Source organism: Canis lupus, chromosome 20 (genome assembly GCF_003254725.2).
Source record: "Canis lupus dingo isolate Sandy chromosome 20, ASM325472v2, whole genome shotgun sequence".
Classification (NCBI taxonomy): Eukaryota; Metazoa; Chordata; class Mammalia; order Carnivora; family Canidae; genus Canis; species Canis lupus.
In genome coordinates, this window is record NC_064262.1 from 9,580,320 (window position 1) to 9,596,642 (window position 16,323).

Genomic DNA, 16,323 nt, shown 5'->3' on the forward strand with positions numbered 1-16,323 from the left:
GGTTTTCTTCTGCAATGTTTCATTATTCTGATGGTCAAAAGTGAAATGTGAACACTCGAAGGCTCTGAGCCTCATTTCCTTAGGCCCTGAAAGACATAATCTGTCATACAATCTGTGCTCCTTTTTGGATGGATCTGTGGGCTACAGCTGCACAAGGTCACCCTTTACAAATATCCTGGTTTCGAAAGTGCTTAACCTTTTCTATTCGAGTGCAGTGAAACACCACTAGATGCAAAATGTGAATTCCTCAGTTTTGTCCTACTGCAGTGACTTTCTCTGGTACCCTCATGGACTGTGCCAGCCGGTGCCTGATGTGGCCGAGAGCAAGATGTCTGCTTCATTAACTGCTTTATAAAAGGTGCACTGTATAAACATTTTTCCCCCCATACATTGCTTTGCCCTCTTTCTCCCTCCCTAAAATGGTGATCATGCCTGGTGGCTGGTGGGCTTGGATTCCCCTGTAGGGCTGCAGAGTTCTCTGCCTATGACAGAAGGACCCCAGCCGTGTGGCTGGGGTGGGAGTAGGGGGACCCGGTCCCATTGTTTGCGGTTATGATTTGTCAAGAGTTTTGTCGGAAGATGCTGTAAGTCCCAGGCACAGACCTCTTGTGTGATATACCACACCCACTGTGTGCCACTGTCTAACTCTGGAGAGAATAGGATTTTAGATCATCACCTCCAAGGGACCCTACCACTGATTTCTTCCAGTGAGATAAGGGGGCCACCTGCAGAACCACAAATGGGTTCGTGTTCATTCCTGGGCTCCACTGACTCACACTTTGGAGCTGGGACCTTCAACCTGCCTTTTGAGCAAGAATCCCTGATAAGCTGAATGTAGCATGTGAGAGAGAGAGAGAGAGAGAGAGAGAAACTCCACCTCCTTGCTCTGGCCTCTTCCCATTATGCCCTCAGCATGCTGTTCTTCTGCTATTTCTCAAGGAGATTCCTGGAAGACACAGAACTCCTTATGCATCTTAAATGTGTGTCCTTTCTCCAGTTCTGGGAACTTCATGGGTAAATGAGTACCTGCTGTAATCTGCCCCTCAAGAAAGAGAACAAGCTTGGAAAATTGGAGTTTTAGTCAAATCAGGTTATAGAAAGTGCCAAAGTGGTGAAAAATCTCTGCAGAACCCAAGATTCCAAGTCTTGGGACCTATTGACCTCAAGAGATGTTTGAAGGGCAGCCCCTTCGAGGAGGATGTAAATAATGCCGCCTCCAAACCTTTCCAGCAGGAGGAGCCCGGGCCCACAGGGTCCACCTGAGAATGTACAGAGCCCCAGCACAGAACAGAGACAGGTGGGCTGGAGCTGCTGTGCTCTAGTGATGGCTAGACCTCCCTGGGCTAAGCTAAAGGATGACAGCTGCAGTGTTTAGTAGCAAAAATATGGGTATCTGCAGCTTATTTTAAAATGCATAAAAAATAAAAGTGTGTAAAGAAAGCTGAGGTTGGTGGATGGAGAGAGATGTGACAAAGCAGGAGCAGTAAAATGGGCAATGTCGAGCCTGGATGGTGTGCATTCAGGTGTTCACGGCCGACCCTTCCAACTTCCTTCCTGTGTTTGAAAATTGCATAATAAGATACTAGAAAAAACAAAAATGAGTAAATTTTAAGGCTGAGATGGACATTAGAGATCGTTTTATAGATGGTAAAATTGAGGCCAGAGAAGGCAACTAGGAGGAGAGACAGGACCAGAACTGAGGCTGCCTGTGCCCTATCTCCCAATCTGCTCCACGACACTGCCCCCCAGTACTCCTTGGGTTCATGGCCAGGCACCAATGAGGCGATGCCTCTGAAAACCTGCTGCGGAACCATAATTTTATGAGACGAAAGTAAGTATTACATGGGGGGAAAAAAAGGTCAAGTGGGATTGGAAGACGTTGCCCTGAACAGTTTTCTTTCCTGCAGAACTTGTCAGAATCTTTAATGTACTGCTGTCTATTGAAAATCTCTGAGAGAAATATAGAGCATTTTCCAAACAAATTTAATCACAAAAGCCACCCCTCTTTTTTTCTGAGGACTAAGTTCTGGATAACACTCTTGGGAAAGTATCTGTAAAGAATGTAAGATTGCTGGTTCTTGTCTCCCCAGTGGGGTTAGGTGAAGAAGAGGTGGGACATGCCCTTGCTATTGTTTTTTATGTAGTGAGTCCACACCTGCACAGATTGGGCCATATGCCCTCATCACATCTCTGAAGGCTGAAGGTGTACACATACCAAGCAGCAGTGTCAGGGCCTTGGTATCTGTGGAGTCAAAGGGGAGGTTCAGAGAGTTTTGAACCCAGGCCCTGCCCTCGCTGGTGCCCAGGGAGGGACTCTTGCCCCTTCTGGCCCACGGGCCACTTTCTCCTGTTGGTGACTGCTGGCCAGCCCAGGGAAATAATCCCCTAAGTAACATGGGGGAGCAGATACCCAGCAAAGAAGAAGCCCAAGAGAAACCGAACTCTGTTCTGATTCTTGAATTTGGCCCAGAGGAGGGCCAACCAGCTTGCTCCACTTGTTTCTTAGGGCAGCAAACTGTATTTTTGAAGCTCATCAGGGCATGCACCTACCTTATGGACACACAGAAAACACAGCATTCCCGAAATGCAACCGAAACCGTTTATTGGAGCCACCCTTCTAATGCCAAGAGTCACTGGTAGCTTTCCCGGGTGGCATGCACGGATGGGTTGACCCCAGGTGGGAACCGAGTGCTGGTTTATGCTGTTACAGTACAAGTGAATGCAAAGACTTGCAGTAGCTGCCTCTTAGCAAATTATCGTTCCTCATGCCCGGTCACGGAGGCATCTAGGTGGGGTAGGGGGCAGAGTGAAGGGCCACTGTGCTTCTGTGGCAGGGCTCTTTTCTTGCTTGCTTCCCTAAACTGTGTGTCTTGGGGGGGAAATAGCAGTCCCTAAAGAGCAAGCGCTCACCAGCAGGCCCATGGAGCAGTGCCGTGGGGGGCCAGCCTGGCCTGACTCCCCCTGCCCGGCCACCCCCCTCGCCCCCACCTGGCTTTACACTTCCTTCCGCAGCATCACCTTGATGTTGCTGCAGATCTGGCCCAGGGCGGCAAAGAGCGGGTTGCAGAAGGTACGGATGCAGAGGGAGTAGATGTGGCTGATGCACTGGATCTCAATCAGGTAGCTCTTAATGCATGGCACCACCGCCCAGATGTGGCAGAAAGAGATGCAGGCGAACAGGAAGCCCCAGAGCAGGGCCAGCGGGACCCCCAGCAGCGTGGACAGCAGGCGGTAGCACCAGTACTTGGAGACGGTGAAGGTGGTGTAGCTCACTTTCCACACGCCGTCAAAACTGTACGTGCCCACAGGCTCTGCGATCACGTCTTCGAAATCCACCTGCGGGGGCGGGAAGGACAAGGCCTTAGGTCACAACATCCACCCACTTCTGCGCTTCTGTGGGCCAGCATCACCCTCTGGGCGGGGAGTGGGGGGCTTGTCTCACCCGACGGCTGGGCCCCACCGCCAGGGATTCTGACCCAGCCCAGCCGGGGTGAGGCCCAAGACTGCATCCCTGACAAGCTCCAGGGTGATGCCAGGGCTGCCCTAGAGCAGTGAGGCACACGAGCTGGTCCATCCCCTTGTCCTGTGGGTGGAGAAACAGGCCTCGGGATGTTGAGTGACTTGCTTAAAGCCAAAGTAAGAGGCAGGCCTAGAGGCATGGTTCTTAAATTCTGTTCTTTTACGATCCGGTCCTAGTCATCCTGGGGGTAAGAAAGAGGCCTCTAGCTAGGCTGATCCTGAAGATAGCCAGGTGGAGGGAGGCCCGTGGCTGAAGAAGCATACTGGGCACTCCTAGGACCCAATGGGATGGACAGTGTGTGCCCTCTGCCAATGCAGGTGCTTCTGGAAGGCCAAGTGCAAGCCCAGAGTGGCCAGAGTGAGGCCAGAGAGGCCTGGCCAGACAGTCACTGGGAGGAGCAGTCTCTGAAGGCTTTTGCACACTGGATTGACCAGATCTGAGCTGATTTTTTTTTAGAGGTTATTTATTTATTTATTATGAGAGACACACAGAGAGAGGCAGAGACACAGGCAGATGGAGAAGCAGGCTCCTTGCAGGGAGCCTGATGCGGGACTTGATCCCAGGACCCCAGGATCACACCCTGGGCCGAAGGCAGATGCTCAACCACTAAGCCACCCAGGTGCCCTGATTTTTTTTTTTATTGAAGTATAATTGATAATATAACATCATATCATTTTCAATATAATGATTGTCTGTATATTTGGGAGGTGATCACCCACTAAGTGTAGTTACCGTCCGTCACCACACATAGGTGACAAAATTGTGTGTGTGATGAAAACTTTTGAGTTCTGCTCTCTTAGCACCTTTCACATGTGTCACACAGTATTATTGTGAAGTATAGTCACTGTGCTGGAACCTACGTCCCTGTGACTTATTTATTTTATAACTGGAGGTTGGTTCCTTCTGACCCCCTTCACTCACCACCCACCCCCGCCTCTGGCAACCACCATTCTGTTCTCTGCTCTCTCCTCTGAATTTTGAGCAGCTGATTGGGCCGGTGGAGGCCGGGAGAGAGGACGCAGGTGGGGTCCAGTAGGGAGCTGCGGCAATAGTCCAGGTGGGATGTGGTGCCAGGCTGGTTTGGGGTGCTGGTGGCGGGTTAGAGAGGTGCGCAGGGCTGGGAGCTGTTGTGGGATCTGGCATGAGGCAAAGTGAGGGCCGTGCTGTCCTGGCTAGTAAAGGTGTCTGGTACCGAAGAAGGCTGAGCAGGCCCCAAGCACCCTAGTCCTGCGGCGACCTCAGACTTTCCTCTCTCTGTTCCCCCACCGGCCCACCTTGCAGCTGGAGGGAGCATGGGCGCTCACAGAATCCGGTTCACACGTTCCACTGCAAAGGTGGCTGAGGCCTCATTTGGGAAGTGGGAAAAAATAATCAGTAAACTCGAAAAAAAAAAAAGGTTACTCTCAGCCAAGTCATTTAACTGACCTTTCTTGAGCCCCCACTATGCATTAAACAGCATCATAGCTGCTTTCTTGTCTGCAACGTCCTTTAGCACCACTAAGCCTTAGTTGTCATGTCTGTAAAATGGGAACATGACCATCTTCCGTGCTCCTGGGCCATTTTAATAAAAGCTGGCTGAATGAAGGCTCAAAATCATCAGACTGTGGTGGGAGGGGTCACCTGTGGGGCCTGGTGGGGCCAGATCTTAAACACCACTCTTTCAGGGGCAGCCCCTTCCCTGCTTTTGTTGGGGGAAGGAGGTCCTCTCAATTGGCCACAGAATTACTTTTCAGATTACTTTTCATTATAAAATGACAGCCACGTTGCAGAAAATTCAGGAAATAGTAAAAATAAAACAAAAGTATCTCCAATTTATATTTCTCTAATACTAACAGTGTCATTGCTTTGGTGCTTTTCTTTCCAGGGTAACTTTTTTGAGGGGGAGAGAGTGGACCTAATCATGTTGTAGGTACAATGGGGCGTCCTGTTTTCGTCCCATGACTAGACTGAGCTCCTGCCCCATGCCCCAGATCCCTGGATCCTCCTGGAGACAGCAGGGGATGAGGTCTCCCCCAGGGGGTGATATGTTTATGGGAAGCAAAGTTGACAACCTGGGATTTTGGGTGATGTGAAAAGCTGACTCAGGGAGTCAGGAGCGCCTTCCAGGACTCCTGTAAATCTCGGCCTCCAGCTTTCTCCGCTGGGGTTCAGCAGAGGTCATTTAACCTCTTAAAGTTCCCCTGGATGGAAGGCCAGGGCTGGAGGGAAGAATATAAATATGGTCCTCATCTCAGAAAGATGGTATTTATTCCTAGAGGGCTTCCAGGAGGCGGTGATGGGCTGGGAATTCGGTGGACAGTGAGGTTTGGAAGCAGAAATGGAAAACTGGTGTGCTGGACATTTGGAAAAGAAGGCCCAGGTTGGTTGAGGAACATCTCATGGCTGTGGACAGTGGATGGAAAGGGCTGGTATCTTCTCTATTTGGTTTAGATGGGGCAAAAATTCAGAGTTGCCGTTTCTTGGGGAGCTTTCAAATTGAAGAAGCTGGAGAGGATAGGGCTGGGGAACCATCTTGACCCTGACCTGGGTACACCCGTAGTGGTTCCTGAGGTTCAGTTAGATCCCTAGGGCCTGGGTCCTGTCGATGGAGGAGTTCTGACCTCTGCAGCCTGCCCCTCCTCCACCACGGCCGCACCCCAGCCTGATTGATGCCTCTTAGCACCCAGGCTGGCTTCTGGAGCATGGTGCAGCCCCAGGAACTCTGCCAGCAGAAGGAGCTATTAGGGCAGAGGCGTGCCCCCCAGCCCTGGTCCCAGCAGGCGCTTCCTCCCTCCTGCACTCTCCTACTTAGCGCCTGTGGCCTCCCTGCCCTTCTTGTGGCTGTTCTCAGGATGGTGTCTCCCCGCCTCTCAGGGCAGGCGGCCCCGAGGTGGGAGGCAGGGCCCAGACTGATTCTAATCTAAGCTGTCCACACCAGCCCAGCCACGGTCAGACCTGGAGGCGGATGCTGGCTTTGCAGCATCTAAGGTCCAGTCCTTGTCCACCGAGACACCTGCCCCCAGGCAGGGCTCCCACCCCTTTGTTTCCAGCCACCGGCCCTGCTCCTCTGTAGCCCAGCCCGCTTTGTTCATTTAGTCCCACGTACTCTGACTTCAACGCATTTGATTATTTGTGTCTGGCCTCTGAGAGGCGGCCGGGTGGGAAAGAGCCCTGTGTGAAGTCCCACTGCTGAGGCTGGGGTCCAGCCCCCCTGCTTATTGGCTCTGTAACCGTCAGTAGGTGGACTGAGCTTTTCTGTGCCTCAGCTTCCTGGAGTCATCTCATAAAGTTTGTTGGAGGATTAAATAAGTTAAATAAATAAGTTCTGAATGCCTAGAACACTGCCCGGCCCAGAACAGCTGATTAATAACAACCGGTAACTGTTGTTGGTGGTTGTTACAGAATGTTGTCCCCAAGAGGACGTTAGAGCCCCAAAGGTGGCCTTGAGCACCAGTGCAGGCGCTGCTCTGATGAGTGACTTTGGCAGATGACTTACCTCTTTGAGCTTCACTTCATCTGTAAAATGGATTTGCTATTTCTTAAAACCTTGTTCTGAGAAATAGAAATAATCATCCATTCACCCTGCACCCTCTATTCACCCACCCATCCAATCTCTCATCATCCGTCCCTCCATCCATCAATCCAAAGATCTACCCATCCATCCATAGACATCCATGCATCCTTCCCTCCATCCCTTCAAACACAGATTTATTCAGCACCCACTCCGTGGCAGTGCTCAGCACAGCGCCTGGCACATGGTAGGAGCTCAGTGACAGGAATTCTTGGTTCAGTTATTCTCAAGTACCTATGAAAATACATCTCAGAAAATCTGTTGACACGCCAGATCCTGGTACATTAATTCTGCAGCTTCCCTCGGCATAATTGTGTGTGCGTTCACGCACACCTCAGCCTGCGCTGATGAGTCCTCTTTTCCCTCATTTTCTGTTTACAATAATAATCCCACTCCCAAGGACCTCTCTGCCGTGTCTTTTAATGAGTATTTCTTCGCAAAAGACATCGGCGCTGACATTTGAATTATTCCCCCTAATTTCCTTTGGGCACCGTGCATCGGGCGACGGCTTCGTTTTCTGGGAATCGGAAGATGTGCTCTCAGAGGGATGGGCTGTGCTGGCAGGCCCAGCTGTTCCCCCAACCCGGACTGAGCACTGGGACAGCTTTGGTCACAGTGCCTACTTTGGGGAGATATTTTTAAGACCCGGCTCAGGCAGGTCTTAGGCCACCACGGCAGTATATCAAAAGCACACAGTGATTTCATTTCTTAATTTGTCTGGAGGGAAGATGACTTTTTCTGGGAGGGTGGTGGGACGGGAGCTGGACCCATGGCAGAGCCTCAGGGCTTGGTGTGCAATTGGTGGGAGGGTAAGGGGTGGGAAGGGTGAATGTGGCTGCTCATTCAGTTGGTGTCCCCTTCTCTGGCATATTTATTTTTGGAATAGCAAGAGAGCCGGTTGATTAAACAGAATCAGCCCCCGCAGCCCCCGCAGGCTCCCAGAGGGTGGGGAAGGGTGCTGGACAGCAGGACCAGGCGTTGCCGGAGGGTTCGGAGAAGGCCAGCAGCCACCCCCTGTCAAAAATACCTCCCCAGATTCCTGTATGACTCAGTCCTTGGGCATCCTGGGCCCTGGACAATTCAGATAGAGTATCTGTGGGTGGGGAAACTGCTCTAGGCAGAGGCATGGGCATCTGGTGCCAGCCTCCACTTGACCACTGAGTTACTAGAGGCTTGGAGCATGGTGCTTTCCCTCTCTGGGCCTCTGGTTTGTTTGTTTTTGTTTTTTAACTCTACACCAAGAGGATTGAGCCAAGATCCCTAGTGACTCAGAGTTTGATTTGGAGTCAGAACACCCGGGGGGTGGGGGGCTTAGTTTTGCTGGGATTTGCTTCGTTTTCTTGCCTAGTACCTTGCTACTTAAAGGGTGGCCCATCGCCAGTCCCCTCTTCCCAACAGGATATGTATAGAAGTTGAGAGTAAGCATTTAGAAATAGTCACCGAAATCGGAGCCAGTGATTTTATGTCTGATAACTCATAGTAAGAAAAATTGGTGCTTACATTGTAGATGCCTATTTTTCATTCCATTTCCCTAGTAATTAATTTCTATTGAATTTTATAAAAGCATCAGTGTTCAGCAAATTGAAGTTATAATAATAAAAGTGGCCCTTCACCCAGATAATTTGAGAAGCACTGGCTGATACAGTAGGAAGCTAAAATGAGGCGATAGCTGTAAAACAGCTGAAAAATGGCAAAGCTTTGCTTTTTGTGTTATAATTGGTAGTAACAATAATAGAATTCTACATAACATGGGAGAACCAAAGCAATGCTCACAATCTGGCCCTTATAAGATGTTGGTTTCTGGCCATGTATCTTATACTTGGTAATTTGCCAGCTTTTGGTGGGTAGTCATCCAGAGGTGACCCCCAATTAAGTCATGGCCCTGAACATTTAAGCCCTTGCCTCTTCTTATCCTATACTAAGTCTGGGCTTGCCCTATGACTCACTTCAATCACCAGAGTGCAGTAGAAGGGGTGCCGTGCCAGGTTCAGAACTCAGACTTCCAGAGGCCTGGAAGTTTCTGCCTTGGGGAGCCCTGAGCTGCCATATTAGAAGTTCACTTTTATACCCTGATGTAGAGACTGGTGGCATTCGAAGTACATTACTATCCTCTGCTCTGGGGTATGGCAGAGAGGCCACATGAGGGAGAGTCCCAGTTGTCTCAGCATCCTGGCTGAGCCCCACCTTCCATCCATCCCTGCTGAGGCCCCAGGTGACTGCCACCTCTGGAGAGGCCACCGGTGAGAGCAGTGGAGCTGCCCAGCTGCCTCTTGTTGACCCCCACAACTGTGGGAGACCATCACATGGTGGTCGCTTTAAACCACTGAGTGTGGGGTGATTTGTTACACAGCAGTAGGTAACTAACACAGTGTGTCTTTAGGGAAAACTGGTAAGAACTCTGGATTCCAAGTTTATCATCTGCAGGACAAGGGGACTTGTTTGTACGTGCAAGTGCAAAACGTTCACCGGTCCCACCAAATAGGAATTTCTGGTGCCAGGATCCAGGAATCTGCATTTTAACCAGCAACTCAAGATAGTGGACCACATTTTGAAAAGCTAGATTAGTTAACACTTAGGAGCCCCCATAGCACTGAATTATAAATACCTCCATGTGAGTTACCAATGCCGCCCTTCCTAGAGGTACCTGACAGAGGACAGGACATTTCTGAAAGGAAGAAACTGCCAACATGGGATGGGTGGCAGCTTGGATGACCTTCTATGACCGGTCTCAACCTGCCCCTCTGCTTTCTCTTACAAGTTCTCTTTCAGATGCACTTGGTCCTGTCATTCTTCTGCAGAGTAACAAAGAGGCTCCATGTGTCCCCATCTCTGCCTCACCAATATGACCCATGGCTTCCTGGAAAAGTGCTGTAATCCATTAGTAACATTTGCCATGGACGTAGGTCGGGGAGCGGCAATACCCGTCTCTCACTTTTGCCAGTGACACCCAACATCCTCCATATCATGGCTTTTGCTTATCTTACTCCCTCTTCTTCAAAAGCCTTATTCACATTTTAATTTTCCCCCCTTTTTTTTATGCCCCTGGGTTACTGTGTCCCCATGGAGCTGGCTCCTGATTTTCTCAGATGAGAGTAAGGTCTTCCTCTGTTAAACCCCATGACCCTTCATCAGGCACTAATTTATGGCGCTCAGCACCTTCCTCCAGATATTCACATTACTTTAGTCTCATCCTCTCTGTTAGGTTGGATTCTTCTCCAGAGGAAGTACCAGGTCAGTTTCATCTTTCTGCAACAGGGTGTCCAGATGGACCCAAATCTGGAGCAGAGTTTGCGGGACTGGTGGCTGCTGGGTCCTTTCAGGTGTTTCTTAGCCTGAGCTGATAGGCAAAGGGTGTGGTTTGAGTGTGTTTCTGAGGGGGGAGGGTGTTTTGTGGCACATGAAGGTTGGAGGTGGCACGTGAACCATATGATGGGCTGGGGTCATGTCCAGCCCCCTGCCCTGTTTGACGCTGTGTAGCTGAGGGGAAAGCGGCTGGAGCCTGAGGGTGAGGAACCCATGGGGTACTTTGGGCTTGAGCATTTCTGCTTTAGGGTCTGGGTGCCTTGGTGTGGGTTAGGGAGACAGCCCTGAGCCCTCTCCGAAAGAACTCAGAGGCCTTCGAGGTGGGGGTGCAGCCCAGCAGGAATTCATGGGCAGGAGGGCTGCAGGTTTACAATGTGGGTCTGAAGGGAATGGTGGAGAGCCCCGCAACTGTTGCCATAGCCTCACATCCCCCAGAGCCTGGCATGAGGGCTCACACATGGTGGGTCGGTCGTGTTTGTCACCGTCTCCTCTGAGACAGCAGAGGACTTGGCACACAGTAGGCACTCAGTAATGATTCCTGGAATCAGTGTTCTCTGAATGGCGGTGACCATCAGGGGTGGAGGGAAGGGGGTGGCTCACCCCAGATCCTCAGCTCTAATCCCCATAAGCCTCCCTGGTGCCCGAGACCCAGCCCCGAACCTTGGGAGCCACGGTTCAAGTCTGCTGGTCTGTGTAGGGCTCTCCCTCTGCCTTTGGCACTCATCTTCCATCCCGGGTTCAAGGGCAGTACCAGGCCTTCCTTGAGGAAGTTTGGGGAAGTTTTGAGTCTGTAAAGTCAAAAGGCAGTGCCTCTGGTCTGCTGGCGTCAAATCTACAGACACCGTGGGTCTATCTCCTGCTTCCCATCCTTGGCTTTCTGTGTGAAACCTCAGCACCTGCTGACGGAGGAGGCAGGCCTCCCTCTTCTCCACCCAACCTCTGCTTACCCCAGGACTTGGGCCAGAGAGGGAGAGTGATTTCCCTGGAGTTACACAGGGAGCCTGTGTCAGGGCCGGGACCAGAACTTGGGTCTCTAGCTCAATCTTATTCCAGCATCTTACTGTGTCTTGCACCCTAGCCTTTTCACCTGTTAGCACTGGTGCAACCACCCTGACGGGTCCCTCCTGAGTTTCTGCTTTGCTTGTCTTTCTCTCCCTAAGTCTCACCCCCTCAGTTCCTTTTCCTCCTGCCTCCCTCCATCTTATCTTTGCCCCAATTGGTTTAAGAAGCCGAGGTGCCCCAGACTCCCATTTGGACAGACTGCCCAGGCCCCCTCCTGGCCAGCTCTCCTGTCTCTTTTCTTTTCTTTTCTTTTCTTTTCTTTTCTTTTCTTTTCTTTTCTTTTCTTTTCTTTTCTTTTCTTTTCTTTTCTTTTCTTCTTTCTTTCTTTCTTTCTTTCTTTCTTTCTTTCTTTCTTTCTCTTTCTTTTTCCTTCCTTCCTTCCTTCCTTCCTTCCTTCCTTCCTTCCTTCCTTCCTTCCTTCCTTTCCTTTCCTTTCTTTCTTTTCTTTTTTTATTTGTTTTTTTTTTTTAATTTTTATTTATTTATGATAGTCATACAGAGAGAGAGAGAGAGGCAGAGACACAGGCAGAGGGAGAAGCAGGCTCCATGCACCGGGAGCCCGACGTGGGATTCGATCCCGGGTCTCCAGGATCGCGCCCTGGGCCAAAGGCAGGCGCTAAACCGCTGTGCCACCCGGGGTTCCCTTCTTTTTTTATTTGAATGAGCCAGCGAGCAAGTGAGAGAGAATGCACATGCGCAGGGTGAGGGGCAAAGGGAGAAGCAGACTCCCCGCTGATCAGGGAGCCTGATATGGGGCTCTATCCCAAGACTCTGGGATTAGGACCTGAGCCAAAGGCACCTGCTTAACCAACTGAGCCACCAGGCCCCGCTTTCTTCCTTTTTTTATTCTTTCACAGACAGTACACAAACCTAAAGTCTACTCCAACCGGTTTGTGCTATTTATCTGACTCCATTTTATGATCCTCATTCTGAATTTCAAAAGTTTTTCATTCTTTAGTTATTGAAAACGAAAGAAAGTCCAATAACTCCCTAAACCAGAGAACGTCCAATAATATATATAAAATAATAATCTCCTCTCCACAAGATTATTTGCAGGGTCTTTTGCTTAGCCTTTGAGGGATGTTTTCTGGGGTTCAGGAAAGACAGCTCTCAGCCCCTAGCCCCCGGGGAAGTTGCATAAGCAGCTGCATCTGTGTGGCTGCCCTCATCCCTCCCTCGGATTATAACCTGGACCTGGAGCCTGGAGCTGGCTCATCCTGGGCTCAGTAGGGCCTGAGAGCCTCTCTACATTTGTCACCCGTTTTTGTTTTGTGTTTCTAAGATTTTATTCAGTTATTCATTAGAGACAGAGAGAGGGAGGCAGAGACAGAGGGAGAGTCAGACTCCCCACTGAGCAGGGAGCCTGATGCGGGACTCGATCCCAGGACCCTGGAATCATGACCTGAGCCAAAGGCAGATGCTTAACTGACTGAGCCACCCAGGCGCCCTACACTTGTCACCTGTTGTGGATCTCTTTCAGAAGCCACATTCTTCCTTGGGGTCTTCTTCTCCATCCAGCAGCCAGCTAGGGATCGCCAGAGGGGAACCTGGATATAAAAGCTGGCCCATGGCTTAGTTGTCCTGCCCTGCAAGTTCCTCCAAGCTCCAGCTCAGTTCACACGTGTCACACCCTTGCTGCATGCCAGGGACTTTGTTAGGCACTTTCAAAACCCTTATTTCATTTATTCCTCACATTATACTTTTATTTGCACAGCACTGCTCTGAGAGTCCTTTACCTGGTGGAGGTAAATGATATTGCACTCATTTTACAGAGGGAAACTCAGGTCCTGAAGACCTAGGTAACTTGTCCAGGGCTGTTGCTTTTAGGTAGAAGAGAGTAAACTTGAAACTGAGTCTTTTGGGATCCCTGGGTGGCGCAGCGGTTTGGCGCCTGCCTTTGGCCCAGGGCGTGATCCTGGAGACCCGGGATCGAGTCCCACGTCGGGCTCCCAGTGCATGGAGCCTGCTTCTCCCTCTGCCTGTGTCTCTGCCTCTCTCTCTCTCTCTCTCTCTCTCTGTGACTATCATTAAAAAAAAGAAAAAGAAACCGAGTCTTTTAAAGCCAAGTTTGGGACTCTTACTTCCAGACCACACTACACAAACCATGATAAATACTATTTTACATTTATATAGCAATTTCCCCCTTGTGGCACACTGGGCTATAAGTACCCTATTTCCACCACTCATGATACAGATAAATACACTAATCGCAATTTAATATGAGCTTTAATACGAGTAATTTAATATGGATAAATGCTCTGAGGGAAATTGGGGCACAGAGGAGGGAGCTACTATGCCTGGAGGAGCTAAGGAAGGCTTCCTAGAGGAGGTAACATTTGAAGTGGGTCTTGAAAGCTGAGCGGGGCATTCACCACAGGCAGGAGGGTGCTGCTGGTATCGACAGAGGAGTATGTTCTGGTTGGTGTGGCCTGCTCCTGGTGTTGGAGCTGGAAGGTGAAAGAAGAGGGTTGGAGCCAGATTGTGTTGGGGCTTGAAAGCCAAGGAGAGAAGTTAGAGTTTATCCAGCATGGGAGATATCCCACCAAAGGGTGACAGCATAGGGGCTTTGCCTCGGAGCAAGCCCGGAGCCACGCTGTCTAATCCAGTGGCCAGGAGCTTTGAGCACTTCACCTATGACCAGTGCAACAGAAGAACTGTATATCTTGTTTAATTTTAATTCAAATGTAAAAAGTGATACTTAATTCCGAGATTGGAAAACTTTTAAAAGTATTTGGAACTATTTGGGCACAGGAATCGATTTCAACTGTGTATATTATGAGATTTTAATACAGGACATGATTCCTTTTTTTTTTATAAGTATGGCTTTTTAAAAAAAGATTTTATTTATGTATTTATTCATGAGAGACAGAGAGAGAGAGAGAGAGGCAGAGACACAGGCAGAGGGAGAAGCAGGCTCCATGCAGGGAGCCCAACGCAGGACTCGATCCTGAGTCTCCAGGATCACACCCTGGGCTGAAGGTGGTGCTAAATCGCTGAGCCCCCCGGGCTGCCCCAGGACACGATTTCTAATACATTTGGAGTCTGAACTGATATGCAGCCTAAGTGTAAGCTACATGTTAGATTTCAAAGATGAAAAAAAAAAAACAAAAAACAGACCGCATAATAGTGCACTGATAATTGTTTTATATCAGTTACCTGCTTCAATGATATTTTTTTTGAAAATATTGGGTTAAATAAAAAAATATCTTGAGAATTAGTTTCTCCTGTCTGTTTCTCCTCTTTAAAATTGCAGCTTTTAGAAAATGTAAAGTGACATGGGGTGATGGTATCATGGGTCACATTATATTTCTATTGGTGGGGGCTGATCTGGGATTCGGATGCGTTTCATAGGACCCGGGGGCCCCAGGCACCGCCCTTTTGAGAGCCCTTCCAGTGACTCTAATGCTGGTGGTTAGGCCCTCTGCTTCCAGGAATTCTGCTGTAGAAGGACCCTGTGGCTAATGAGTGGAGGTTGAAGTGAGGGTGTGGGCCTGGAGGTGGCCAGGCTGCTAGTGGCATCCAGATGAGGAAAGAGGCCATGGGGGAGACTCCCCAAAGGCTGGGTGACTGTCCTCTGAGCGCTCCTTTCGGGAGCCGGGAGCCCTCCGAGAGGCCTCTGCCCCGGCCCGGCCGCAGGACCCGGGGTCAGGTGGGGAGCTGGCCCCACACCAGGAGCACTGGACATGGGGCGGTGCTCTGGGGAAATGAGTGCCCCCAGCCGTGCCGGGAACTGGAAGCCACCCTCTGGAGATTAGCCCCGCGCCCACCGTGGAGACCGCAGAAACAACCCTGGCGCCCAAGAGGACCCAAGCTGGCCACCCGCGGCCTTCACCCTGGGCCAGGCCAGGAGCTCCTGGGAGGGGCCTCGGGGGCTCCAGGCACTGCCCCTCGGGGACCTGCCTCGGCGCCCCAGGCACCCCCGCGTCATGTGTGTGCGGCTGAGGCTTTGCTCCTGTTTATGCCAGACGTTCTTCGGGGTGTCACCTGCTGCCTTTTGAGGGAGGATTTGGAGAAGACGGAGGCACAGGGCGCCGGGGCAGGGCAGCGGGTTTGGGCGCGCCGCCCAGCAGGCCCGCCGAGCCTACCTTCACTATGTCCTCGTTGATGTTCTTGGGGTCTCGGTTCACCAGGTCGATCTCCTTGAAGTGGATGTCCTTGACGATCTGGGCCTCCAGGTCTGTGTGCTCTTCGGCCATCATCGCGGGGCTGGGGGCCGCAGGAGGGGACCTGTGCCGTGTGGCCGGCGGGGCTGAAAAGGCTCGGGCCAGGGACACGGTCCCGTGTCCCCAGACTTGTGCCCCTGCCGGCTAAACAGGCCCCACCCAGCGTGCCAGCTGACAGCTGCCCCGCATAACTCCGGCCTGCCTCGCGCTAAAGCCTCTGTGGCAGGCCTCCAAGCTAAAATTAAGACTGGAGCTCGGCGGGAAGGCCGGCACTCCTCCCAGGGCTCCCCCGGGGAGCGGGAGCCGCTGCAGTCCGCCCCCTGCCATCAGCCTGGGCAGCTCTGGCGGCGGGGCGGGGGGGGGGGGGGGGGGGGGGGGGGGTGGCGCCAAGTTCTGCCTCCTGCGGCCTGTGAGGTCGCACAGCTCCCCTCCCTGGTCCACTGTGCTCCCGGCCAGAGAGTAAGGGTCAGGGGCTGCGCTGCCCCTGCGGAGAGGAGCTGAGCTCCCCTGGGACAGGGCTTCGGGAACTGAAACGCTGCCTGTTCGGATTCTCACTGGAGGAGGTAGCACCTGGCCCTGCTCTGTGGTGGCCTGCAGCAGGCCCCTCTTTCCCACTTCTGGGGCTCCCCCTGGAGGGGAGCTGTTGGACTGTGGGGTGAGACAGAGAAGCAGACCGCTGATGGGGCTGCCCACCCTCCCTTGCCTTTTGATGCCACGTGGAGGGC

At 51.4% G+C, this 16,323-nt stretch overlaps 1 protein-coding gene across 1 annotated transcript; it reads right to left on the reverse strand.

Moving 5' to 3' along the window:
* Positions 1-2,576: 2,576 nt before the first annotated feature.
* CAV3 (caveolin 3) lies at positions 2,577-15,946 on the reverse strand. The gene is made up of 2 exons (XM_025450961.3): positions 15,521-15,946; positions 2,577-3,336 (listed from the first exon to the last, which is right to left on the reverse strand). The coding sequence occupies exons 1-2, from the start codon at positions 15,632-15,634 to the stop codon at positions 2,995-2,997; spliced, it is 456 nt and encodes a 151-aa protein (XP_025306746.1). The 5' UTR covers positions 15,635-15,946; the 3' UTR covers positions 2,577-2,994.
* Positions 15,947-16,323: the final 377 nt, after the last annotated feature.